We start from the raw sequence: 25567 nt of genomic DNA, 5'->3' as shown, positions 1-25567 counted from the left end.
AAAAAAGAAGAAGAAAAAAAAAGAAAAGAAAAATTTATCATAGCCGGGCGGTGGTAGCACACGCCTTTAAACCCAGCGCTTGGGAGGCAGAGGCAGGCGGNTTTCTGAGTTCGAAGCCAGCCTGGTTTACAAAGTAAGTTCCAGGACAGCCAGGGCTATACAGAGAAACCCTGTCTCAAAAATAAATAAATAATAATAAAAAATATCATTTATACCACCCATGACCTTCTTCTGTGTAAAAAAAAAAAAAAACAACAACAACAACAACAAAAAAAAAAACAACAAAAAACAAACTTTTAGCCAGGCATGGTGGCACATGCCTTTAATCCCAGCAGAAGTGGGAGGATCTCTGAATTTGAGGCCAGCCTGGTCTACAGAGTGAATTCCTGGACCACCAGGGTTACACAGAGAAACCCTATCTTGAAACCTACCCACAAAAAAAAAAATATGTATTTATATGTGTCTGCATATATATGCCTATAATAATATACATGCATATAAATACACACACATGCCTGGCAGTGGCATACATCTATAATCTCAGACTCAGGAGGCAAAGGAAGTTAGATTTCTTGAGTTCCAGGCTAGCTTGGTCTACATTGTGAATACCAGGTCAGCCAGATCTACATAGAGAACCTGTCTCAAAACAACAGCAACAAAACAGATACGCATCACTCCTTCCTTCCACTGCACAAATACTTAACTACAACTACTCTGCAATGGACAAGCAATAATGGAGACTATTCTTCTGAGCAGCCATTATTGATTTGCCTGCAGTTTTGTCTAGGAGTGTGACCCCCATACAAAATTTCCCCCTTCCACATTAGCATGTCCACTGATGTTGTCATGGACTTCTTCACATAATAAAAATGTACATAATCAATCTTATTTTTCAAATACAATAAATGCTGTCCTCTAAAAGACAGATGAATTCTTTATATAAATTTCCCCAACTAAGAAAAAACTTTACATTTATTTATTATTTTGTGTGGTGAGAGGAGTCAGAAGACAACTTGGGGAACTTGCATCATATGAGTCTCAGGAATCAAACACAGATTGTCAGGCTCATGTAATAAGTACCTTTACTTGCTGAGATATCTCAACCAGCCTGAAAGCTATGCTTTTCCTTTCTTTTTGGAAACAGGGTCTCTCATAGCCCTGGTTGGCCTAGAAACTCACTACATATACAAGGAAAATCTTGAACTCAGATTCAGATTCCTTTGCCTTCCAAGTTTTGGAATTAAAGGAGTGAACCACCACATTTGACTCCAAAATTTTATATATATACATATATGTGTATGTGTGTGTGTGTGTACACATACATACAGCCCCATCTATTCATTTGTGTATGTGCACACATATATACATGCAAATGTACAGAAGCAAATGTTACAGTGTGCATGTAGAGGTCAGAGGATGGAAATAGGAATTGATTCTTTGAAATTCCAACATGTGGTTCCTAGGGAATGGAACTTCAAGGGGCAGGCCTGGTGGTATAGACATCTTTACCTTACTGAGCCATCTTAGTGGCTGTTATACAAATCTTTATTTCCTTTTTTATGTACATTAGTGTTTTCCTGAGATTATGTATGGGCATTACATGTGTTTGGTGCCCTTGGAGGTTAAAGGAGAGCACCAGATCTCCTTGAATTGTAGTTATGGATGTTTGTGAACCACCATGTAGGTGCCAGGACCTGAACAGTTATGTGCTCTACTCACTGATCATCTCTCCAGTCCCCCTATTATGTAAATCTCTAATCACCTAAGTTAGAAGAATTACAGCAATCGTTGTATCTTACTTCCTAGACTATTTAACATTTTATCAAATAGCATTTCCCTTTTTAAAGTTTTATTTGTTAATACTGAGGTGCTTCAAGGCCAGCCTGGTCTACAGAGTGAGTTCCAGGACAGCCAGGGCTACACAGAGAAACCCTGTCTCGAAAAAAACAAAAACAAAAACAAAAACAAAAAAAAAATACTGAGGTGCTGAAGTCCAATTCAGGGTCTCATACACAATAAGCACGTGTGTTGGCTAGTTTTATGTCAACTTGACACAATCTAGAGTCATCAAAGAGCAGGAAGATGCTCCCAAAAGATTCAGCTACAGGCAAGCTTGGACATTTATTGATGAGGAAAGGTACAGTACAGCTCTGGGCTGGTGGTCCTGGGTTCTATAAGAAAGGAGGCCTAGCAAGCCACTAATCATCACCCCTCCATGGCCTCTGCATCAGCTCCTGCCTCTAGGTTCTTACCTAGAGTTCCTGCCTTGGTTTCCCACAATGGACTGTGATGCTCAAGCCACACAAACCCTTCTCTCCAAGTTGCTTTTGGTTCCCTTGTTTCATCACAGCAATAGAAACCCTAAGACAGGCCAGACAGGCCCTATTATTCTCTTTTTAATACAGGCTTAACATAGAAATTAAAATCAGAAAAGCAGCTATTTGTAAATTGATGGCTTAGAAATAAAAGGAAACAAAAGTAAAGCTTAGATTGGTGAGAGCTTCACTTAGTAAAGCCTCCTGGGCCTGAGAACCTGAGCCACACTTGTAAACTTGGGCATGGTGGCATCAGTACATCTGTAACCTCAGCACCAGAAAAGAGTGACTCAGGAGGATCCCTGAAACTTCCTGGCCAGTCTGTCTAGCTCAATGTGAGCTGCATGTTTAGTGTTTAAAAAAAGAAAAAAGGTGGAAAGCAATGAGGAAAGACACTCAGTGTCAATCTAGACTCCACAAGAATGCCCACAAATATGTACAACATGAACTTATACACATACACACAAAGACTTGGGGACAAAAGAAATGGCTCAGTGGCCTGGAATTTAGAATCCTGGCCCTTCTCTGCCATCACTTCCCAAGAGCTAGGCTATAGGTGTGCAACAAGCCTGGATCACTTGTGGTTTTCCTCTATCCAACTGAAGCTGGCCTCAAACTTGGAACAATCCTCCTGCCTCTGCCATTCTGAAATCTGGAATCACAGGCATGGAGTAAAACCAGTCAAGTTAGTAAGAGTTTTGATGTTTTCATGTGTACAGATATTTTGACTACATGTATATCTGTGGACCACTTGCATGCTTGGTGCCCAAGGAAGCCAAAAAGTGTCAGATATCCTAGAACTGAAGCTACAGATGATGGGGAGGCACCACAAAAAGCCAGGAATTGTTACACTCACACCTGTAATGCCTGAACCAGGGAAGTAGAGGCAAGAGGAGCAAGGTCATTCTTGGCTATATATAGCTAGTTTTAGGTCAGCCCAAGTTCCATAAGACCCTGTCTCTCAAAAAAACTTTTCTCAGATCATATTATTCCCCAACTTCAAAACAAGACAACAAATCTAACACCTTATAGGTATCCCACCTCAGAACAACCAAAGCCAGGCAAGGCTTGGTGGCTCATGTCCATAATCCTATCTAACACTCAGAAGCTAAGACAAGGAATCCCAGCACTTGGGAGGCAGAGGCAAATGGATGTCTGTGAGTTAGAAGCCAGCCTGGTCTACAGGACAAGTTTCCGGACAGACAAGAGAAACGTTGTCTCAAAAATAAAATGAAAACCCCAAAAGAATAAAACAAGCAAACAAAACAAAAAACACACAAAAAGAACAAGCCCAAGGAATTTCTCACATCTCTCTAAACCCATTTTACCTCCCACTCTCTCTTTCATTAGCTGCTTGTCTTCCTCTTACCTGCATTTGAAATTTAAGATTCTATTATAAACAAATCTGAATATATTTCCTCTACCTACCCCCCAGCCAGGGGTGGGGGCTGGGGGTAGGTGATGTCAGATGCTAGTAGCATCGAACTTGGGAAGTGGGAGCAAACAACTGGTATGAGTTTAAGCTCAACCTAGCTCTATTAGCAAAAAACTTTTTCAAGACATCCCAACCCCTATTCCCAAATCAAGTTCAGTTTGGTATTAACCAAAGCTTAGTTACAACTTAATGGTCCTGTATTTCACACTTCCATCACTTAGAATTAAAAAGGCACAGTCAGAAGAAAATTTTAAGTACATTCAGATTCATCTGACAGCACTAACACCAATAATAATAAGCAGCTTTACTGCCTAGCTTGTTTTCAGTCACATGGTCTGCATAATTATGAATATACAAACCTTCATTTAGAATACTAGAGCACCATAGGTTAAAAATGAGTCCAGGATGGTGGCTCACACCTATATTTCCTGCACTAGAGACTGAAGCAGGGAGCTGAAGAGATGGCTCAGCGGTTAAGAGCACACTGCTCTTCCAGAGGACCAGAGTTCAATTCCCAGCAACCACATGGTGGCTCACAACCATCTGTAATGGGATCCAGTGCCCTCTTGTGGTGTGTCTGAAGACTGCTACAGTGTACTCACATAAATAAAATAAATAAATCTTAAAGAGAGAGAGAGAGAGAGAGAGAGAGAGAGAGAGAGAGAGAGAGAGTGACAGACAGACAGACAGACAGACAGACACCCTGAAGCAGGATTGCCTCACTTGTGAGGTCAGCCTGGACTACAAAGTTCCAAGCCAGACAGAGCTTGTCTCAAATCAAACAAGTCACCAGAATTAGGGATTTTACAATAATTAATTTCAAATTACTTTCAAAACTTATTGTCACAAATATCTAATGTCACCAAAACACTAACAGTAAGATGCATACTTAAATATAAGCTTGGCATGGCGGCTCATACCTGCAACCCAGGAGGGCTACGCTAAGCTCAGGGAGAACACCTATAAGCTCAAAACCAATCTGGGCCACAGTGTAAGTTTCCAAGCTAACCTCACCTAGAGTGTAACTGCCTCAAAAATAAATAAACAAATAGAAAGAACTTGGTTATAGTCGGGCCTCATAGCATAGGCCTGTAAACCCAGTTACTGGGGAGACTGAGGAAGGTTGGAAGTTCAAGACCAGGATAGGCTGCAGATGAGTTTATAATCACACCCTGACAATGTAATAAGACTATCTCAAAAGTAAAATCAGAGTTCAGGACATACTTCAGTAGCAGAGCCCTTGCCAAGCACATGTAATGCCCTGGGTTAAAGCCTCAGGCTGAAAAGTAATCAATCAGTTAAGATATAGAGAGGCTAATAGTATAGCTACCAATCAAAGTTAGGTTTAATTCCCAGTACCAAAAGACAGATAAGTAACATGCATTATTAATGCTTTGGTGTAACAACTGAGTTCCACTGGATAGAATTAAGAGGAACATTTTTTTTTTTTTTTTGAGGCAGGATTTTGTTATATAGCCTAAGCTGGTCTCAAATCTGCAGTCCTCCTAACGCCTGGAGTGTTTCATTACAGGTTTGTCACCTCACCTACTTCCTATTTTTAAATTCATCATTTATGCACAATTTGTCATCATTGCTAGTAGCTATGATACAAAAGAACTAAGTACACTGTCTATAAAAACCCACTGATCTTAAATTAGTCTTTCAACGAAGTTAACTGATCTTTTTGCTCTTTAAGGACAAGTCACTTACTATACTTCAACCCCACCCATGGACTAAGAAGCACCTGAAGATCTGTTTTTACTCTTCTAATAACTTACACCCCTAATAGAGCAAGATGGACTTTTAAAAGGACAATGAAATCACGCCAACAAAACCACTCTCACACTTGTACAGACCATGGTCTACTTGATGCATGCAAATTCTCACCAATTCCACTTAAAACTGACTCAAAGGAGTCCTGATACCATTCTAGCTGGACCTCATTACATTATCTTTGCTAACAGTAAACTCTCAAAACCTGGGTCCTTAAGAAAACTAACACACGAGCCAGGCATGGTGGCGCATGCCTTTAATCCCAGCACTTGGGAGGCAGAGGCAGGTGGATTTCTGAGTTCGAGGCCAGCCTGGTCTACAGAGTGAGTTCCAGGACAGCCAGGGCTACAGAGAAACCCTGTCTTGAAAAACCAATAAATAAATAAATAAATAAATAAATAAATAAATAAATAAATAAATAAAATAAATAAAGAAAGAAAACTAACACACTCAAAGGCAAGAAAGGAACTACTTACAAAAACATGAAATTTGTTTCCCAAATATGCATATAATCTGCATGGTAAAGAACCTGAAGTAACCTGGAACCCCGGATTTTAACTGACAGCACATGGAGAATAACAGAAAAAAAATAGTTGTAGTCTAACTAGATGTATGACCTTCAAACATTTTAAGTTTCAGCAGGAACGGTGGCACAAACCCAGTGACCCCAGCACTGTTCAGGAGGCAGAACTAGGAGCATGTGAAAATTAGAGACCAGATTTATCTACAAATTAAGTTCCAGGTCTCAGGTCAGACCCAGTGTCCATTTTTTTTTTAAGTCTTAGGTTAGTGGTTCTACTGTTATTACCACATCCACTGTTCTCTCTGCAGAGTAATAAGTCTTTCTCAAGAAATAAAGTGACAAGACAGACAGACAGACACACACCCAGAAGGAAAGAGAAATATTCCCTAAGATCAGTTCCCACACCTACAAATGGAATTGGTTTGTAAATCCTAAAGGTTTTTTTTTTCCCTCCCAGTCTAAAATACTACATCTACTGGGGGGGGGGGGGATCAGCAGAGTGGCTATGTTCCTATTCTCCTGTTCCAGTAGATTTTTTTGAGTAGAAGCTATGTAAGTTGAGCACTAGACTTCGATCCCAAGTTAGTTGTAGGGCTGAATGAAGCTCAGAGATACAGCACCTGTTCACTGTGCCCCAGCCAACACCAAAGAGGAAAATAAAATAGGAAAGAAACAAGCTCTCTATATTTTATGTCCCTAAGAAACGTCACTGTTCCAGAGAAATACTGCAAACAATGCCTCAAGAGTCTTCAATATTAAGGCCTGGTCTTGCATTCTTAGTTTAGTACTACTTGAGTCAAATGCTCAAACTAGCCAATGAAAGGTAAAAAAAACATTCCACATGGTACATACACATTTGCGCACGTGACACTAAGTGGCTCAAAATTCTCACCACACACAGCATCCGAAAATATAAGTTTTCCCCTTCCAGATTGGCATGGGGAATGTGCATTATACATCTACTATATACTATACATATATAATGTTATATATAACATGCAATAAGCACTTATTTCAAAAGAATATCAGAAGACAGAACCAAATAAATAACCAAAATTTAGTGACTATTAGAAAAGACAAGTAGAACCAATTCTGGGGCAAAAAGAGAAAAAATGGTGTCAAATTTTCCACTATCAGCTACTAAACATGAAGTTTAAAAAAAAAAAAAAAATCAACGTGCCAGCAAAAAAAAATGCAATTTTACGAAACCGACCTGAAAGGGGGAACCCATCAGTGATACTTAATTTAAGTAATAACTTTAAGCAGAAATGCATCCATTTCGATGCAACCTCGCCAAATTATTAAGTGTTCTTTCGACTGGAAAATACCTTCCCCCATAGAGTCATAACCGCTAAGATTTCAAAACAATCTTTTACTTACACAATCTCCAATAATGCGGCACTCAAAACAGAAAATCCACCCAAAGCCTGTCTTCACCCGGTATAAAACGGTGATTAATGATCCACGTTCAATGCAAAAGGCAAAATGGAGTTGTAAAAGAGTTTCTTGCCTATTTCAACTCCCGACAGCCACCCGCGCTTCGCAGCGGCAGGCTACCCCAGCGCGGTCGCGGGCCGGCCGGGAGCCCCCGCCCAGCCCGGCGCAGCCCTGAGAGGAAGCGACGGGGAGGGCGGGCGGCTAGGGCTCCACCAGGCCCGGCCGGGCGGGGGAAGGGGGACTGGAGGCGGCGGGGCGCGCTTCCGGGGACTGCGCGGGCGGGGCCGCCGCCTCGGGCGCGGGGCCCCAGGTCAGGGGCCGGGGCAAGGGGCTGCCGGCCGAGCGCAGCAGGTGGGGCGCGACCGCGGCCGGGCGACGGGCCGGAGGCCGGAAAAGTGCCTGCCGATCAGCCGGCCAGCCGGGCCCGGAGCCGAGGCGGCTGGAGGGAAGGCTCCCGCTCACCTCGAGGCGACGACTCCGAGTCCGGCCTCTTCGCGCTGAGGACGCCTGTCCGCGAGTCCGCGAGCTCNGAGCCAAGGACGGGCAGCTCCGTGGGAGACGGCGGGCTAAGGAGAGAACCGACGGAGGACCGCGGGCGGCGGGCGGNGAGCGCGAGCGAACGAGGGCGGGCGGTGGCGGGAGGGCGGGGAGCGACGTGCGCGCCCCCGAGCGCCCTGCGGGCTCGAGCTGGCGCCAGTCGCGGCCCCGNGCACGCGCGCACACTCTCAGTTCGGCCACGATTGCTCAAGAACGCATCCACGCCCTGAGAGTTGGACGCTTAACCAATCATGGCGGTCGCGTGGAGCATCACGGGAACTCCGGGGCTATAAAAGAGCGAGTTGCTATTTTATCCTCACGGAATCACTCATCCTTTAAGCAAGCGGGGTGGGGCTGGGTGCGCCTGCGCGGTTTTAAAAACCCCTCCCCAAACTGCCAACACTTCGCGCAAGCGAAGTAGAGCGTCTTTGCCTTATATTACGCTTGCGCACTGACAGGCCTAACCCCGGAAGACCAGAGGCTTGCGCAGTAAGGACTACGGTGACAGTACTCCCGGTGGGGCGCTGGCCAATCATGGCGGAGCCTTGGGCCGGGCAGTTTCTGCAAGCTTTGCCCGCCACGGTGCTCGGAGCGCTGGGCACCCTGGGCAGCGACTTTCTGCGGGAGTGGGAGACACAAGACATGCGAGTGACTCTCTTCAAGCTGCTCCTGCTGTGGTTGGTGTTAAGTCTCCTGGGCATCCAGCTGGCCTGGGGGTTCTACGGGAACACAGTGACCGGGTTGTATCACCGTCCAGGTGAGGCTCCCTACGAACCTCCTTGGCCCGGCTGTCCCTACCACCACCATACTGTACCATTGGGTTCTCCTGTGTCCACATAGACTACCAACTGGTCCTTCAAGAGCCTCACAGTACCCAAACTTACAGCCCCGTACCATTTTACGCCAGAAGCCCCTCATGCCCATCATCAGGTTGTTAACTGTTTCTCAAAACCCTTCCTGGACAACACCACTAGTCCCTAGTATCCCAGCCTCAATCTCTATTAAACTACACCAGTGGCCCCTGACCTGACCTGGGCTAATGCCTGCTCAGATCCCCACCCTCAGCCTCCTGCAGCTCTGGGTGTGTTCCTGCCTCCAGGTCTGGGTGGCCAGAATGGATCCACACCTGATGGCTCCACACATTTCTCTTCATGGTGAGTAAATCTGTCTATCCCAACCCCATGCTTGACAGGCAGAGAACACTTGAGTGCTGGTCACAGGGCAGAGAACTCTAAGCATGTGAGTGCACCAACTTAGTGACTGTGCAAGAATCCTCCAAGGCTAATGGTAGAGCTCAGGATTCCAGTTGGGGGTCCCCAGTGGCTTTAGAGCCTCTCATCAGCATATTCAGTGGGGATGGATGGTGGTGTTACCTTAATCTCAGAAAGGTGATGCATCAGGTCTATTGAAAACAAATCCCTTGGTGGGGAAGTCCTTCATTAGGAAGGCAAGAACATCTATTCTAGGCAAGTACTGGAGCTATAACCCCCAGCCTAACAGTCTCTATTCTTAGCATACGACCTCATCAAGTCGGCCTGCTAACCTCTAAGAACAGCTTACTTATCAGGACATTTCATTCAGCTAACCTCTGGGCTTCTACCAGATGGCAGAGGTCACAGTACGCCAGAAAACAAGGACAACTCAGATTCTGCCAGGCGGTGGTGGCGCACATCTTTAATCCTAGTACTCGGGAGGCAGAGGCAGGCGGATTTTTGAGTTCCAGGACAGCCGGGGCTACATAGATAAACCCTGTCTCGACAAAACGAGAGAGAGAGGGAGAGGGAGAGGGAGAGGGAGAGGGAGAGAGAAAATGAACAGATGCAGAGGAGCTGAGGGAGCACCCCCTCCCCTGTGACACCTGAGCTGAGACCAGAGGAGGAAAGCAGCACAGTATGTATACTGGAGAAGAAAAAAAATAGATGAAACAAGACCCAGTAGCAAGGGGAAATGTGACTTTAGGAGACTAGATCAGGCTATGATGGTGAGGTTTGAGCACAAGGGCAGAAGGAGACCATGGAACGATTGAGGGGCTGTTTCAGCAGGACAATTGCCTGATCTAATTTGCCTTCTTCTTATGGCAAGTCGACAAAGGGCTTCAAGAGTGAAAGCAAGACATGGATTAGGAAGGTGGCCACTGTCTTAGCTAAGCACCATAGGGTAGGAAAATGATAGACCCAACAAGGACTATGAGAGATTAGTAAAGAAGTCTAGATTCTACTACAAGCTGTACTGAGCCCAGCTTAGCCAAGAAGGCACAAAGGAAGAACCAATGTCAGGACTGTTCTGCTATCGATGAAATAACCTTGCTTCTCTCCATTACTTTCAGGGAGATAGCAGCAAACGAAGCTCTCAAAACACACAGAGAATAAGGGAAGCCAGCAGCAGAAGGGTCTCCAGAGACACCGCTGGGTCCGCTGGCTCCTGTGCCATGTTGCTGCTGTCCAGACCCCTTGGACAACACAGAGGGCTTGGGGTTAGGGGACTGGAGTACCATGATGCTTCCAGGGTGAGCCTCCACTGCCCTCAGGCTTGCCTCCAACAGCTTCAGGTACTGGGCAGGTGAAATTTGTCTCTAACAAAAGGAAAGACTTCTTGTCAAGGGTCACAGCTTAGAAACATTTTGGTTGAGGAGGTCAGTGGTCCCCTTGTCACCTTGGCTTTTTCCTGGGTTATTCATCCCCTTGGGGATGTGATCTTAGAGAAATCGGTCCTTCTAAGAGGAATCTTGAGGTTGGCCAGTTCTGAGATTTAGAAAGAAAGCCTATTCTCCCATAGGCTCTGATTTCCTTGGCTTTGCTTGGTAGGCAAAAAGCCAGCTAATCTGGACTAGAGCACCAAACCTGTCCCTCCCTGGTCCAGCTGCAATCTTCCAGGTCTGAGGCAGGCAGAAGAAGTTATCATTTCCCACTGACTTGTTTCTCTGTTCCTTTTTCAAGTTGAATTCCTAAGAGACATCTCACTAAGAGCCCCTGGTATTGGCTAGCTTCTCCACTGCTGAAGTACCCACAGGCTTTTTTGGTCTGTACTTGCCCCCTCCTAGGGAGTACTAAGTAGTTAGTGCAATGACTTTACTGTGCCCTGATACCTTATTACTTCCCATCTTGACAAGGGCCTAATCCTGAGAGTCCACCATCCTCATTTCAGCCTCTAGGAATATCAGTAAGAGCGAGCCACAAGCCAGATAGCCCTGGGCCCTTCACCATGGGTCAGAAGAGGTTCCAAGGGGGTGGGTAGCCAGTGTCCCCATGAAAACACCACTTCCTCAGAGCACTGTGGTTCCTAAAAGCATTGTGGTACTGGATCTGTCTCCTCTAACGGGTGTACTCCTGTCTCTGCTGGGCTACTAGCTACCTCAGGTGTCCACTGTCTCTTTGTTAGATGTCATATAGCCATCTGGCAGCCACTGCCTACAGAGACTTTGTAACAGGTGTACTATAGGTGAACTGTACTGAGCTCCTCGTGCACGTGTACCTACTCCAGAGATGTCATCTGTGTGGCAAGAAGATGTTCACAGCCTCATGCCCACCCACTGACATCACTACAAGAGTCAAGGTCTTACATTCCACCCCAGGAGCAACTGAAGATGTGGCATATTAAAAACAGAAGTGCACCAGTTGTGTGGTTATTCAAACAAGACAAGTGTTGTGTACACATGGGCAACTAGTAAGGCATCTTGATTGGGTATATTGCCCTCAGGATCTCACATACAGCACTTTGCAGAGGTGAGGACATGGTGCCAACTTACTGCAGTGGTGGTGGGCTGCCCAGCAGGGACAATAGCCCCATTAGTTTTTTGGGGACTTGGGAGGAGAGACTGGGGGAGCTGAGCTAGTGTCTCATGTTTTCTAAGTTGGCTTTCAATTCAATACATAGCTGAAGATGACCTTTCACTCTCAATACTCTTGTCTCCAACTCACAAGTGCTAGGATTACAGGGATAGGCCAGCACACCACTTCTCTATTCCTGTTCTCATATACCTGGCCCCTTCCAAGGAGATCCTACTTAGAGCCTGTCTTGGAGGCTAAGAAGATACCCCAGAAATTCAGTGGCCAAAGAACAAGAAAGCTAGAGAACATGGCAAATAAGAAAGAAAGAAACTTTATTTTATTTTTCAAGAGTTAGTAAAATAATTTTTCACAACAGCTGACCGAGGTCAGCCCAAGTATTAAACCAGCCGTGTCTTGCTGCACAGTAGGCTAGGTTGACTAGAGAATGTGGAAGGGTGAGTCCCGTGTTTGCTTAGCCATCCCTGTGTTTGCACACAGGAAGAGCTCAGCCAACACTGAGTCAGGAGTCATTTCTATCTAAGGAAAGGCAGTAGTATGCATTCATGGAAAGCAAGGTAGAGAAGGTACCTAAGCCCACACTGCCCACAGTAATAGTCCTTTGAAATGAGAGAAGCCACAGTGCGGTGGGCGGAGGTGTTACCCTCCACACAAAGGCAAGATGACCTTTCTTCCATAGTCAGCACCAGGCAGATTAAGGTTAGTGGGATTGTGGGCTAAAATAGGACATTAAGTAAGGTGATTTGTCATTTAAAAATTGGGCCCTAAAATTGGAATGGCTTGTAAGGGAAAAGAGTCTCTCCTCGACTCTAAGCAGACCCAGCAAACCATTCAGCTTCCACCCGTGGGAGTTGTACTCCACTATTCTGACTAAGCACTATGCCATGCCCTCTAGAGAAACACTCCTGGAGGGAAGGGCTTCCCCGTGGGCCATCGTCACTTGAGAGTATAATAGTTGGTGGGCACAAAGGGCATTTTGCTAACCACCGCCATTTGCTGCTTCCGCCGAACTTCCACCAACAGCTGTGTCCCTGGTCGACTGTACTTAAATGGCACATAACCCATCGCCACGTTCTTCTTTAGGCTGGGTGAAGGGCAGCCACTGGTCACTGTACCTGTCCAGGCATAGGCCATAAGTTAACATCACCCTGCCAGCTCAGTATCCCTATCCTGGACACCTGCCAGCCAGTATCCCCATCCAGTTACCGATCACAGTGCCTTCTGTATTCAAAATAGGACTGTGTGCTCTCACTGGAGCCCCTTCGCATATCAGCCCCACACGTCTCCGCTGCACTTCACCCTTCAGCTGGGGAACAATGATTTTGGCTCCTGGGAAGTCCATAGCAATTCGGCGGCGCTTCCCTGGAACATAACACACCAGACTGTAAGCCATAGTCCACAGAAGCCTTAAGCATAGGAAGTCTTTACTACTAAGACCCCCAAGTGACAATCCATTAAGCATCACTTGGGCTCTATTCTTCCCCTGAATTACAGTCAGTCAACCAACCATCACCTACCCTCTGGAAGCCATATGTAGGACCCTGAGTTTATAATAGGCAAAGCTACAGTAGCACCTTCAGGGAATGAAGGCACAGCAAGGCTGAGTCACTTGTTCCAGCCTACACAACCTTAGTAATCCTGGGCTAGCTGGCTTCATTAAAGAGTATTCTAGCTCTCAGGACCCCTTGAATGCTAGCCCGGCTCACCTAGTGTCCAGCTGAGGCTGCCCTCCACGGGTGTGGTATGGTCATCGATGTCATTCCCATACAGACAGAGGCCTGCCTCCAGGCGCAGGCTATCTCGGGCTGCTAGTCCTGCCAGCTTAACCTCTGGGTTTTTCAGCAGAGCAGTTGCCAAGTGGACTGCCCCTGCTGCTGGGACTGATATCTGCACAAAGGGACAGAGAACAGATGGGCAATGTCTCGAATGCTGTAGCTACTTTCACCACTTTGGGTCATGCAGGAGTAAAACTCTCTACCACTACAGTGTACCCCCCATTTTCCCCTACTCCTATTCTTCTGTCTGAGACAGCCAAGGTTGGTCTGTAATTTATGATTGGACTGTTTCTATTTCCAAGGTTTTGGGATTATAGGCATGTGCTATCTGATCCTAGCTTTGCAAGTCGATCTCTTTTGTCTTAGGATTTTTTTTTTACTTTACTTTATTTTATTTTTTGTTTTTTTGAGACAGGGTTTCTCTGTGTAGCCCTGGCTGTCCTGGAACTCACTCTGTAGACCAGGCTGGCCTTGAACTCAGAAATTCGCCTACCTCTGACTCCCAAGTGCTGGGATTAAAGGCGTGCGGCACCACGCCTGGCTTGTCTTAGGATTTTAATTTGGTTTTGGCTTTGCTTTCTTTGATAGGCTCTCACTATATAGTCTTGGTTAGCCTGGAATTCACTATGGAAACCTAGCCACCTTGAATTAAGATCTTCCTGCTAGGAATGGGATCCCATGTAGAGTAATTCCTTCTTGACTTACCTCAACACCATCCTCTCCTGTATAACCACAGCGGGTCACACGACAGCCAGACACACCGAACACTTCCATCACAGCACTTGTCATGAAGGGCAGTTTCCTCATATCATCTGTCACCCCAGCCTGTAACACCTGTGCTGCCGTGGGTCCTAGCTCAAAGAGAATAACCAAGGGAGTTGAACCCAATACCCCCTGGACGACAGCCCTTATTTAGAAAGCAGAAGAGGTCCCAAGCAAGCCCAACTCTGCAAGTGGAGAGAGAATGCCCTTGTCCCTAGCCTATGGACAGCCTTGCAGTAGGTGAGATGAGAGAAACAAGGGTTAACTGTGGTGTACAGATATCATATCCTCCATATCTTCCCCTATAGCCTCCATGCAAATAAAGCCAGGAAGGCAAGGGCTGGCTCGAACTCCAACCTGGCATCTCACCTTGCAGCGCTAACAGGGCATTCTCTACCACCTCCAGGCCTACATCCAGGCCCCTATTCTGGAACTCCTTGACCTTGTCCTGAAAGATAAGACAAACACATCAGTGTCTATGATCATTATTGAGCTCCTACAATAGTCTGGACATTGCAGACCCTTCCCCTCCCCTCACCAGAGGATGCTCATTTCAGGATGAGCTTTATCACCCCAACTCCTCTAGTACCTATCCCCAAACTCTGGTGTGTAGCAGGGAAGGCCTACTCCTCAGTCTATTAACTGTTCTTTTATCCAGAGTCATTCTCTGAGCCCCTATCTGCATTGAGAAATTCTTTATAAATAACACCACAAAGTACATAGAATAAAGTGCAGCAGCTGTACCTGCATGAGAGCCAAGTCCTTGTCCCGGCAGCCAGCATTGGATACTACATACAGGTGCCCCTCAGAAGTATTGGTTACAATCAAGTCGTCTAAGATGCCTCCAGCTTCGTTGGTAAACAGAGAGAGCGTTCCCTATGAATAAAGAAGAGCATCCTTTGTCTCCAGATCCAGGAAGCCAAGGACCAATGTGAGCCAAAAACATACCTTTTTTTTTTTTTTTTTTTTTTTTTGGTTTTTCGAGACAGGATTTCTGTGTAGCCCTGGCTGTCCTGGAACTCACTCTGTAGACCAGGCTGGCCTCGAACTTTAATCCCAAGTGCTGGGATTAAAGGCATGTGCCACCACCACCCGGCTTAAACCAGAAACATACTTAAATACATTCAGCTACCGCAAACTCATGAACCCAGTCCTGGGTAAAAGGTACAAGGTAAGGCTCAAGGCTAGGGCCTTTGATCTCCATCTGTCAAGCACATCCTCACTCCTCCCATCTTAGGGCGTCTCCCCAGACTTGTAGGACCTTCAGCTCCCTCACTACACAGTTCTTAGAAACTCATTTCATACTCACTCTATGAGACCTAGGAACTACTGCTTCACCCCACCCAGGTAACTCCACCCATATGCCAACCTCCAGGGTTAAAAGCTTCAAAAACCATCTTCATAATCTGACAGGCTCCCCCTATGTTCTTCAGCAATGTGACTAAAAACACCCAATGAGAAGAAGTAAAGTAGCCTCACCTGGTTAGGCCTTAGTTCTGCAATGTCTCCAACCACTACACTCTCCAGCAGCTTCACTCGGTCACAGCCAAATATCTTGGTCTAGGGGAAATAGGGAAAGCCCCAGGCCACTGCAATACTGTAATCTAAAAGGCTGCAAGGTAAGCGTCCTCCAACCTTCCACAACACAGTCCAGCCCAGAAGTGACTGAACTAGTCTTTTGGTTCTGGAGAGGGCAGCGGTCCTACCTTCTCAATTCCACTATCCCTCTCAGCCTCAGTGTGACCAAGCAACAGCTAAAAATTCAAGGCGATCTAACACCTTACTGAGATACCAAACCAATTTCGAAACCAGAAGCTCTATCTGGCAAGCCCCAGGGCATTAAAACACACCACAGGAGCAGGCAGGAGAAATCAAAGATACATACATCATCAGCAGATCTCCTGAGTTAGCCCTCTAGAGTCCCTAAAACTGCAGAGTTCAGTATTGTAGACCGGGAAGAAGGCCCGAACCTCCCTGACTCACCTGTAGCATGTGGGACACATCAAAGAGAGAACAGTGCCGGCGCGTGTGCAGGTGTGAATCAACATGACTGTCACGGTATTGCACAGGCAGACTCCACCCTGCAAACGCCACCATTTTCCCTCCATGAGCTAGGTGGAAGTCATAGAGTGGAGTCCTTCGGAGCACATCCTGTAGACAGCCAGACTTAATGCCACCGGGGCCCCAGTGACCATCAGTTTCCTTCCCCCACCCTCCAAGACCAGTAACAAATTCCAGCATCCTTTATCCCACCTGTACAGAACTGAGTGGGCGACTTTGGACCAAAGCTTGTGCCTGCAGGCGAAAACCCAGAGGGGCTACCACACTGACTGTCCGATGCATTGTCACCCGCAACTGGTGCGGTCGGCACACTGGAGCCACACTGAAGCCACTACTCTGCCAGGCACGCTGGGAGATGTAGTCCAAACCCCAGCCTGGACAGGTCTTTCTAGTCCGCAGGGGGCGGGAAGCCCATAGGGCAGGCTGGGATTTAAATTGAGGCTGACTCCGGAAGGCCTCAGGCTCTTTCTCAAGCTAATCAAAACAAGTTCGGAGCAGAATAGGCTGCCTAGAACCAGAATTGGGAGTTAGAACTCCCAGCCTCCACAAGGTCAAAGTTCTCCAAATGACTGAAAAGCCTGAATTACACATTCAGGTCAAATAGCAGTGGGAGGTGGAGCAATCACTGGAGGGCGAAGCCCTCCAGGCCAGCACAGTACCCTTTCTTTCGGCCCAGCCTTTTATAATGGTCTCTAGCTCTCCCTCTAGGCTCAAGCAGCTGACACAGTCACATATTCCACAAGAATTTATTGATGTTGCCGTACACTAGCTCCAGTTCTGGGAATTTAGGAACACAGCTGTGAATTATGCGTAGCCCCTGACACCTCAGGTTCCTCTTTGCCCCTTTGTTCTGAGGACCATTGTTCCCTGAACACTGGACTATGGTAATTATCCTGTCAGTGGGGCTTAACTATGATCTTGTAGGTGAAGACAGGACCTTCAGGAGAGCTGACTGCAGGGATGCAGCGTAGCTACCAAAGGTGACCAGACTTTCCCAGAAAACTGTTGCATAGACTCATGTCCAATTTTCCAGTTCTGAGACACCTTGCAGCACAGCTTAATAATACTTCCCGGGGCCAGAGCCAGGAAGGACTAGAGGGAAAGAACCTGATCACAGGAAAGACCAGCAGTCTTCTTCATTTAGTGGTTGCTCAGGGATAATGGAGGGCCTCGGTCTCAGTGAGACGTTGGCTTGGACACACTCCCCCAGCGTGCTCTCTCTTCACCCTGAGCGTGCCGTGGCGGGCAGAAGCAACTGAGAGAAAGGATCGTGGATGTACTTCATGCTGAATCTGATGACAAACAGGCCGGAGGGAGGGAAGACTCGTTCTCTGGCCCCAGCTGTGCCAACAGCACCTCCCCAGAACTGCCACAGAACACTTTTCTTTTCAGGAGCTAGCTTAGGGACTTAAGCACCCAGAAGTCCCATTTTCACCTCCCAGGCTGGGAGCAGACAATTTTAAAGGGAGCTATTTTCTTTCTCTCCTTTCTTCCTTCTCTTTCTCCCTTCCTTTCTTTTTTTCTTTCTTTTCTTCCTTCCTTCCTTTCTTAGTATGGAGTCTCACTATGTAGCCCTGATTGGCCTGGGATTCAGTGTGTAGACCAGGCTGGTCTTGAACTCACTGAAAGGTATGTGCCATGCCTGACTCTAGGACATTTTCTTTTCGTGAATACAATACAAAAGGACACGGGCTACTAGCGGGGGCAGAGGAATGAATAGAGGGTGTGTCTTCCTCAAGCTTCCCAGGTCATGAGTGTCAAAACAACAGTGGCTTCCTCGCTACACGTGACAGGTTCATCTCAGCAATGGGGGGAAATGGTAGCAGACTCGGGTGTGCGTATTGGCAGGACAAGCAAGAGGAGCTCAAGGACTCTAATTAGAACTGGTGAATTCTGAGAGGAAGAGACTAGATTTACATGTCAGACGGTCAGAGGCAGAAGTGCCCCCACTAGGAATTCATGCTAAAACAACTGGATGGGTATCAAGAATTCCCAATCTGTAGATTTTGCCCAGATAGAACTTGGATGCACAGGGAACATGCTTCAGCCTCTGGTGGCCAAACACCATCTAGATGGGCACAGAAAGCCAATGTCTCAAGTAGAAGCTGCTGCTCACGTGTAGGAGAGTAAATTCAGATCATAACAGCCATCCACCTGCAACACAAGAGACGATCAGTGCTGAGCCGCTCAGAGTGATGGAAGCAAGGCGGAGGGACACCGTCACTCACGTCGAAGCGGCCGATCCTCGTGGGAGTATGACTAGCCCGAATCATCTCGGTCAATGCCCACATCTGCTGCACCTCAGAGGACACTCTGCTGGGGTCTGGGAGACCCTGTTCCAGAGGGAAGGAACATGGTCATGAATCTCTCCCCAGAAGTGCCCTTAGATATATATAAGCTATAGAGCACTGCAGATGAAACCAGTGACATTCCAAGATAACCTGAAGAACAGTTATAGCGTGATGTTCATGAAGCAAGACCCATGCTTAAACCAGGGATGACTCAAAGCCCACAGAGCTTCCAAGAAGACATTGAACCATAGGCCCTGGGTCCAGACCCAAATGTCTGTGGTGTTGGGAATCAAACCCAGGACTTTGTGCATGCTAGGTAAGTATTCTACCACTGAGCTACGTCTCCAGGCAGCCCCAGGATAGCCAGAGGCCCACTTTTTTGTACTCTAGACATTAGAACCATGTACATGTGGTTAATACCCAGTGTTAGAGAGCTTACCTCGAGGCGGGGAGTGGGCTGCTCATTGGACACTGGGTGGGAAAGCCACTTGGGGAACGCCAAGGAGGGACTCTGCAAAGCAAAGGCATAGTGACCTCAATGAGGCAGAATCTAAGAGTTCTGGCACCTGAGAACAAAGAAAGGGACCCTTGAGCCTAAGACACTGGGATATCCATATTCAGAACCATAACATCAGATTACTAAACTCTTCTTTTATGCAGAAGGGGAACCCAGGAACATAAGCAACAAAAGTAGTGAGCAGTTTCAGAGGCCAGGGGATGCTGACACAGAACCTCACCTCTGGTCATGGGCGCCTGCATTCATACTCCAGATTCCAAGAGGGCTTCCTTCAGAGTCTCACTATCCCTGCTTGTGACCCACCCCAGTGTCCCCATCTCTCCTCGTCAGAGCTAGAAGCTTTTACCGTAAAAGGTTAGCCAGTAGGTTTCAGAGAGTCACTTGCCTTTGGTCCCTGTTGGTAGATCTGCAGTTCCTCCACTGTGAAAGACAGCCACAGTGGTGATGGCTGCCGCAGAATCAGACGCAGCTCCAGCACTCTGTTCATGTCACACAGCATCTGATACACATACCAAAGGACCCACTGAGCAGGGTGTAGTGGTGCGCGCTTTTAATCCTAGCACTGGGGAGGCAGAGGCAGGGGCAGGCAGCTCCTTTCTCTGAGTTCGAGGCCAGCCTGGTCTACAAAGCAAGTTCCAGGATAGCCAGGGCTACACAGAGAAACCTTGCCTCACAAAACAAAATAAAACGAATTTCAAAAAACAAATACATAAAATAAAAGACCCACTGAAGACCTAGCTTGTTTACCAAAAACCTCCCAATCTACAGTAAAACCAAATGCTTCTCCAAGTCTAAACGAAGGAGAGAACAGTGGCTCCTGAAAAGTACCAGCCGGAAAGCTATAGTCCAGCCCAGTTTTGCCCGACTCTTCCTTCCTGCTGTTCTGCTCAGTCCATAGGCAGGAAGTCCCCATCCAGGACTGAGGCCCGGCTGACCTGGTGCTTGAACAGTGATACATAGTCCTGGGCTCCCTCTTCACTGTGCGGGTCAGGCATCAAGCAGTAATCCCGCAGACAAGTTACCCACTTGGCTGGCGTGTGCGCTGAGCTTTGCTGACGAACACGGATGCTCAAAAAAGCTGTGTAGTAATTCTTAAACATGATCTCCTGCAACTAGAATACACACGACAACGGTGATATCGTCTCCTCTTTAGAATGTACACTTTTGCTAGACAATTACTGCGGCCCAAACGCAACTTTGCTTTCCTCCAAGTGCTCACAGATCAGTGAATCGTGCAAACAAACCATCCTGACATAGCTGGGATGCAATCAGAGGTCAGAACCTCAACCTCGAAGAAAGCAGAAAATGGACATGTGAAACCTGGATGAGCTTGCTAAGTGGACCAACAAAGATAGGTAAGGTATTGGGCTGAGGATGTGGCTCAGCTGGGACAGTGCTTGCCTTGGCTAGCATCTTTGCAGTTCTATGCTAGATGCCCAGTACTGCATAAACCAGGCGTGTAATCTAGACCTGTAATCTCAGTGCTTGAGGGGTAGAGGCAGGAGGATCAGACGGACGTTCATGATAAGCCTCAGCTATTCTTGGCCACTCTGGGATTTTTGCGATCCCCACCCCTCCCAAGAGTAGCATATTTTAAAAAGTACCAGAGTAAGAGAACCTAAGTATCGAGTATGTCCTTCAGCCTGGTACTACCAGGGGTTCTCTCCTAGAATTATCAGACTTAGACCAGAATAAGAATAATAGAAGGGCCGGGCAGTGGTGGCCCACGCCTTTAATCCCCAGCACTTGGGAGGCAGACGCAGGTGAATTTCTGAGTTTCGAGGCCAGCCTGGTCTACAGAGTGAGTTCCAGGACAGCCAGGGCTACACAGAGAAACCCTGTCTCGAAAAAACAACAACAACAACAAAAAAAAAAACAACAAAAATGAAGAAGAATAGTAGGATCGTAGGACTGTAGGGGTATGAGGAGCCTAGAGTAGCAACTGCCGTAGCAGTAGTTTCTATCTCGATGCACACCAGGATCACCTATGGATCTTAAAACAAACAGAAACACAGATATCAGGACTAGAGAGATGGCTCAGCAATGAAGAGCACTTGGTGCTCTTGCAGAGGACCAGGTTTGGTTCCCAGCACCTCCATGGCACCTTACAGCTGTTCATAACTCCAGTTCCAGGGGACTCAGACCTTTCTTCTGGCCTCTACTAGTGCCAGCCATGCACAAGATATATACGCAGACATGCAAACACAACACTCATAGATTTAAAATAAAGCTTTTTAAAAATAAAAATATTAAATAAGTAAATAAAAATATAGATGTCAAAGATCCACCTCAAACACACTGACTCAGATTTTCCAGTATCAGATCAATTAACTAGGTTTCCCCAGTCCGTGGGAAGCAACATCTTGGGAGAGGGTGGGTAAGGGAAGGATGCTATGCCATTAGAGGTAGCCTTTGTCCTGTGTTGAGGTCATGCAACATGCAACGTCCTGTCACTGTCAGCCGAGATGGAAGAACAACTAGGGATTGGAGAGAAGTCACCAGGAGGACCTAGATGAAGGCTAGGCTGTACCTGACCTGTGGCAGGGGCCACTGGAATGGTACGTTTACATCATTATTTGACGATCCCAGCTATGGCCGAAATCAAATATCCTCTCATTTGTACTGAGATTCAAAATTATAGTTCCAGTGTTATCCTAGGCACCGGGAAGAGATGCTGAAGAGGATAGGACAGGAAACTCTAGTCTATTTAATAAAGCTTAATAATAAAGACTGTAAATGCTTCTGAATGGGCCCAGTTCGCAAAAGCAAGAGACACTGTAGAGGCTGTGTAAACGCCTAGGAAACGCCCAAGTTACTAGTTATTCCCCGCCCAGAAGCCTTGATAGCGTATATGAGGGTTGCTCACCTCAAAAGGCGCGATGTTGGGAAAAGTGACATCGACGACCAGCACGCCAGGCCGACCTTGAGAGGTCCTCATGTCGCCCACTTGCAGGGCTACAGTGCTTTTCACATGACAGGGCACCAACACACGGGACATGATTTGGGAGATTACAACCAAGCAAAATCACCGCTCACAGTCTCCATCCAACCACTAGCTCTTACTGGCGTCCCTTATCAACCAAAAGAACTACAACTCCCAGGCGACATAACGCTTGTAACAGTTCAGCCAATCACCGATGATCAGGGCGGGTCAAGAGTCGGAAATGCCAACGGAAGTTCTTCTTCAACCAATCATCCTCGCGTGTGTAAGTCCCTCCCGGGCTGCTCCGGGCAACAGTCGAGCCGTTCTTTATCCAAGGGATCCAGAATGCTTTGGGCTAGCTTATCCCTCACTTAAATTCTGCTACTTTATTAGGTTAAGATGTATAAAACAATCAGGCGTTTAGTGGCACTCGCTTTCAATCCCAGCATTTGGGAGGCAAAGGCAGGCAGGTCTCCGAGTTCGAAGCCAGTCTGGTCTTCAGAGAGTTCCAGGACAGCCAAGGATGTTACACAAAGGAACTATTTCTCCATAGCATCCACAAGATCCATCTGGGTACAACCAGAGGGATATGGCACCTTCTCCTGACCTCGGAACAATGGTATTTTTAAAAATACAAACCAGCCGGGCGTGGTGGCGCACGCCTTTAATCCCAGTACTCGGAAGGCAGAGGCAGGTGGATTTCTGAGTTCGAGGCCAGCCTGGTCTACAGAGTGAGTTCCAGGACAGCCAGGGCTACACAGAGAAACCCTGTCTCGAAAAAACGAAAAATAAAATAAATAATAAAATAAAATAAAAAACAAACCAGATCAGGTATGTTGGTGCAAACCTTTAATCCCAACATTGAGGAGGCAGAGTCAGAAGCAGGTGAATCACTGGAAGCTTAAGACCAATCTGATTTACAAAGAGAGTTCCCAACCAGTCCTGTCTCAAAAACAAACAAACAAACAAAGTGGGGTCACACGGTATTGATTCACTCCTGTAATCCCAGCTAAATTGTAAAATTTAGTTAAAAAAATAAAATGTCGCCGTGCGTGGTGGCACATGCCTTTAATCCCAGTACTCGGAAGGCAGAGGCAGGTGGATTTCTGAGTTCAGAGCCAGCCTGGTCTACAAAGTGAGTTCCAGGACAGCCATGGCTATACAGAGAAACCCTGTTACCAAGTTTTCCTTTTGCCTTTTATATTGAGGCATTTGGGAACACTAAGACTGAGGTATATGGTCAGAAATTCCGGTCCGTGCAGCAGGAGCGATGGCTTAGCAGGTAAAAGCCCCTGCTACTTCTCCAGAGGATAACATTTAGTTCCCAAGACTCCCACCAGGCTCCAATGAATGCCTGTAACCTCAGTGCTCTCTTCCGGCCTCTAGGGAAATTTGAACTTATGTGTACATACCCCTACACAGATCCGTGTACATGTGCATACATGTAACTTAAAATTAAGCCTGGCAGTGGTGGTACACACCTTTAATCCCAGCACTCAGGAGGCAGAGGTAAGTAGATCTCTGTGAGTTTTGAGGTCAGCTTGGTCTACAGAGCAAGTTTCAGGACAGCCAAGACTACACAGAGGCACCCTGTCTTTGTATATGTGCGGTGGGGAGTAGGATTCCTGGGAAATGATCCAGTGAGTTAGAGCACTTGCTATGCAAGCTTGAGGACCTGAGTTCGAGTCCACAGAATCTGTGTTAAAAACAAAAGAAAGCTGGGCACGACTGTGCATGTCTGTAACCCTAGCATTTGGCAGAATGGAGACGAGGATTCTGGGAGCTCAATGGCCAGCCAGCCTAGCCAAATGGGGAGATTCTGATTTAATGAGAGAGTGTGTGAAAGGAATAAGGCAGACAGGCATAGACGAAGACACCCAAATCCTTCCCTGACCTCCAAATGTTGGAGCATGTGTATCCACACATACACACACATTGTACCAAACACAACATATATCCAGAATGCACAAAGATATGTTTAATTAACATTTAAGCAATATTTTTTAATTAAACAAGTTACTGAGAAATATCATCATGATAGATATAATTGTTTTTTATAATTTTTGTAATATTTATATAATGTTTATAATTATTTATATAATTTTTATAATTCCTCCTCTCATTGAAGGAGGAATTATAAAAAGCTATAGTTACTGGGCTAACTATAGCTCCTACACCATGTCCTGATAGTCTAGGCTAAAAATAAAAATGGAGTCACTCGTACTAAAGGCCCATGTCACCATGATGAAATTAAAGTGTTTGTCCGAATTTCCAAGAAGTTAGGATTAGAAAACTAGCAGCCAGCTTTCCCATACAGACCAGTTTGCATTGGCACAATAGTGTTCCATCTGCCTCAGCCCAAACATGAAAATGCTAACACAATGTTCACTGTTTTGCTTGCCTGTATCCACTTTATACTGAAAGTAACTTTGAAATGACCAACCTGCTTTTTGCTTCGGTTTCTACTCTCTTTAGTCCTTTTCTGTCTATGAAGCTGTGATGGGTTGTATATGCTCAGCCCAGGGAATGGCACAATTAGAAGATGTGGCCCTGTTGGAGTAGGTGTGTCCTATGGGTGTGGGCTTTAATACCCTCATCCTAACTGTCTGGAAGACAGTATTCTGCTAGCAGCCTTCAGGTGAAGATGTAGAACTCTCAAGCTCCTCCTGCACCATGCCTGCTATGTTCCATGATAATGGACTGAACCTCTGAACCTGTAGGCTAGCCCCAATTAAATGTTGTTCTTATTACAGTTGCCTTAGTTGTGGTGTCTATTCACAGAAGCAAAACCCTAACTAAGACAGAAGCCAACCTCTTATGCTAGGTTTTGAGTTTTGTTATGTGTTTTGTTTTTGAATCTTCTTATATCGCTCTTAAATTCATGATCCTGGGAGAGATCTGTGCCATTACACAGGAATTCCAATCTATTGTATCATGCAATAATGTAGCTGCCTCAGGTTTCTTATTTTTCTTTTGTTTTTGTTTTGTTTGTTTGTTTGTTTGTTTGTTTTGGTTTTTCGAGACAGGGTTTCTCTGTGTAGCTTTGGCTGTCCTGGAATTCACTTTGTAGACTAGACTGGCCTCAAACTCAGAAATCCGCCTGCCTCTGCCTCCCAAGTGCTAGAATTAAAGGCGTGCACCACCACGCCCGGCTTTTGTTTGTTTGTTTGTTTGTTTGTTTGTTTTCAAGACAGGGTTTCTCTGGGTAGTCCTGGAACTCACTCTGAAGATCAGGCTGGTCTTGAACTCAAGAGATCAAGCCTCTGCCTCTGGAATGTTGGGAATAGAGGAGTAGTCCACCATCACCTGGCTCAGGTGACTCAGGTGGAGGAGTCAGACACAGTCGGATCTGAGTTTGAGGTCAGCCTAGTTTACAGAGCAAGCATTCCAAGCATGGCTGTAAAGTGAAATGAAACCTTTCTCAAAAACAAAC

General features: G+C 46.4%; 4 protein-coding genes across 6 annotated transcripts in view; 1 reads left to right on the top strand and 3 right to left on the bottom strand.

The window, feature by feature from the left end:
* The window catches only part of Rhoa (ras homolog family member A), a 35202-nt gene extending 26863 nt beyond the window's left edge, over window positions 1-8339 (bottom strand). The window contains exon 1 of one of the 2 annotated variants that reach the window (XM_021207180.1): window positions 7946-8339. The gene's annotated coding sequence lies outside the window, so the exon portion shown is untranslated. Of the gene's footprint in view, window positions 1-7426; window positions 7704-7945 lie in introns of those variants that run through there. The other variant, XM_021207181.1, reaches the window with a different exon arrangement.
* On the top strand, window positions 8137-11628 carry Tcta (T cell leukemia translocation altered). Of its 2 annotated transcripts, none has more exons than XM_021207177.2 (3): window positions 8137-8777; window positions 9072-9174; window positions 10347-11628. In XM_021207177.2, the coding sequence occupies exons 1-3, from the start codon at window positions 8555-8557 to the stop codon at window positions 10387-10389; spliced, it is 369 nt and encodes a 122-aa protein (XP_021062836.1). In that variant the 5' UTR covers window positions 8137-8554; the 3' UTR covers window positions 10390-11628. The 2 variants fall into 2 exon arrangements, with proteins under 2 accessions (XP_021062836.1, XP_021062837.1); XM_021207178.2 differs by having other exon boundaries at window positions 8141-8777; window positions 9120-9174.
* A 469-nt stretch (window positions 11629-12097) lies between these two features.
* Amt (aminomethyltransferase) lies at window positions 12098-16949 on the bottom strand. Its single transcript, XM_021207100.2, has 9 exons — window positions 16596-16949; window positions 16326-16493; window positions 15822-15902; window positions 15087-15218; window positions 14712-14790; window positions 14286-14431; window positions 13512-13692; window positions 13012-13167; window positions 12098-12920 (listed from the first exon to the last, which is right to left on the bottom strand). Exons 1-9 carry the CDS (start codon window positions 16683-16685, stop codon window positions 12742-12744), a joined length of 1212 nt encoding a protein of 403 aa, XP_021062759.1. The 5' UTR covers window positions 16686-16949; the 3' UTR covers window positions 12098-12741.
* Window positions 16950-17135: 186 nt separating this feature from the next.
* Nicn1 (nicolin 1) lies at window positions 17136-22311 on the bottom strand. Its single transcript, XM_021207284.1, has 6 exons — window positions 22078-22311; window positions 20147-20323; window positions 19597-19710; window positions 19134-19205; window positions 18632-18736; window positions 17136-18557 (listed from the first exon to the last, which is right to left on the bottom strand). Exons 1-6 carry the CDS (start codon window positions 22207-22209, stop codon window positions 18516-18518), a joined length of 642 nt encoding a protein of 213 aa, XP_021062943.1. The 5' UTR covers window positions 22210-22311; the 3' UTR covers window positions 17136-18515.
* Window positions 22312-25567: the final 3256 nt, after the last annotated feature.

Source organism: Mus pahari, chromosome 10 (assembly GCF_900095145.1).
Source record: "Mus pahari chromosome 10, PAHARI_EIJ_v1.1, whole genome shotgun sequence".
Classification (NCBI taxonomy): domain Eukaryota; kingdom Metazoa; phylum Chordata; class Mammalia; order Rodentia; family Muridae; genus Mus; species Mus pahari.
The sequence above is the reverse complement of the archived record's forward strand: the minus strand, read 5'-3'. Positions and strand labels throughout refer to the sequence as shown.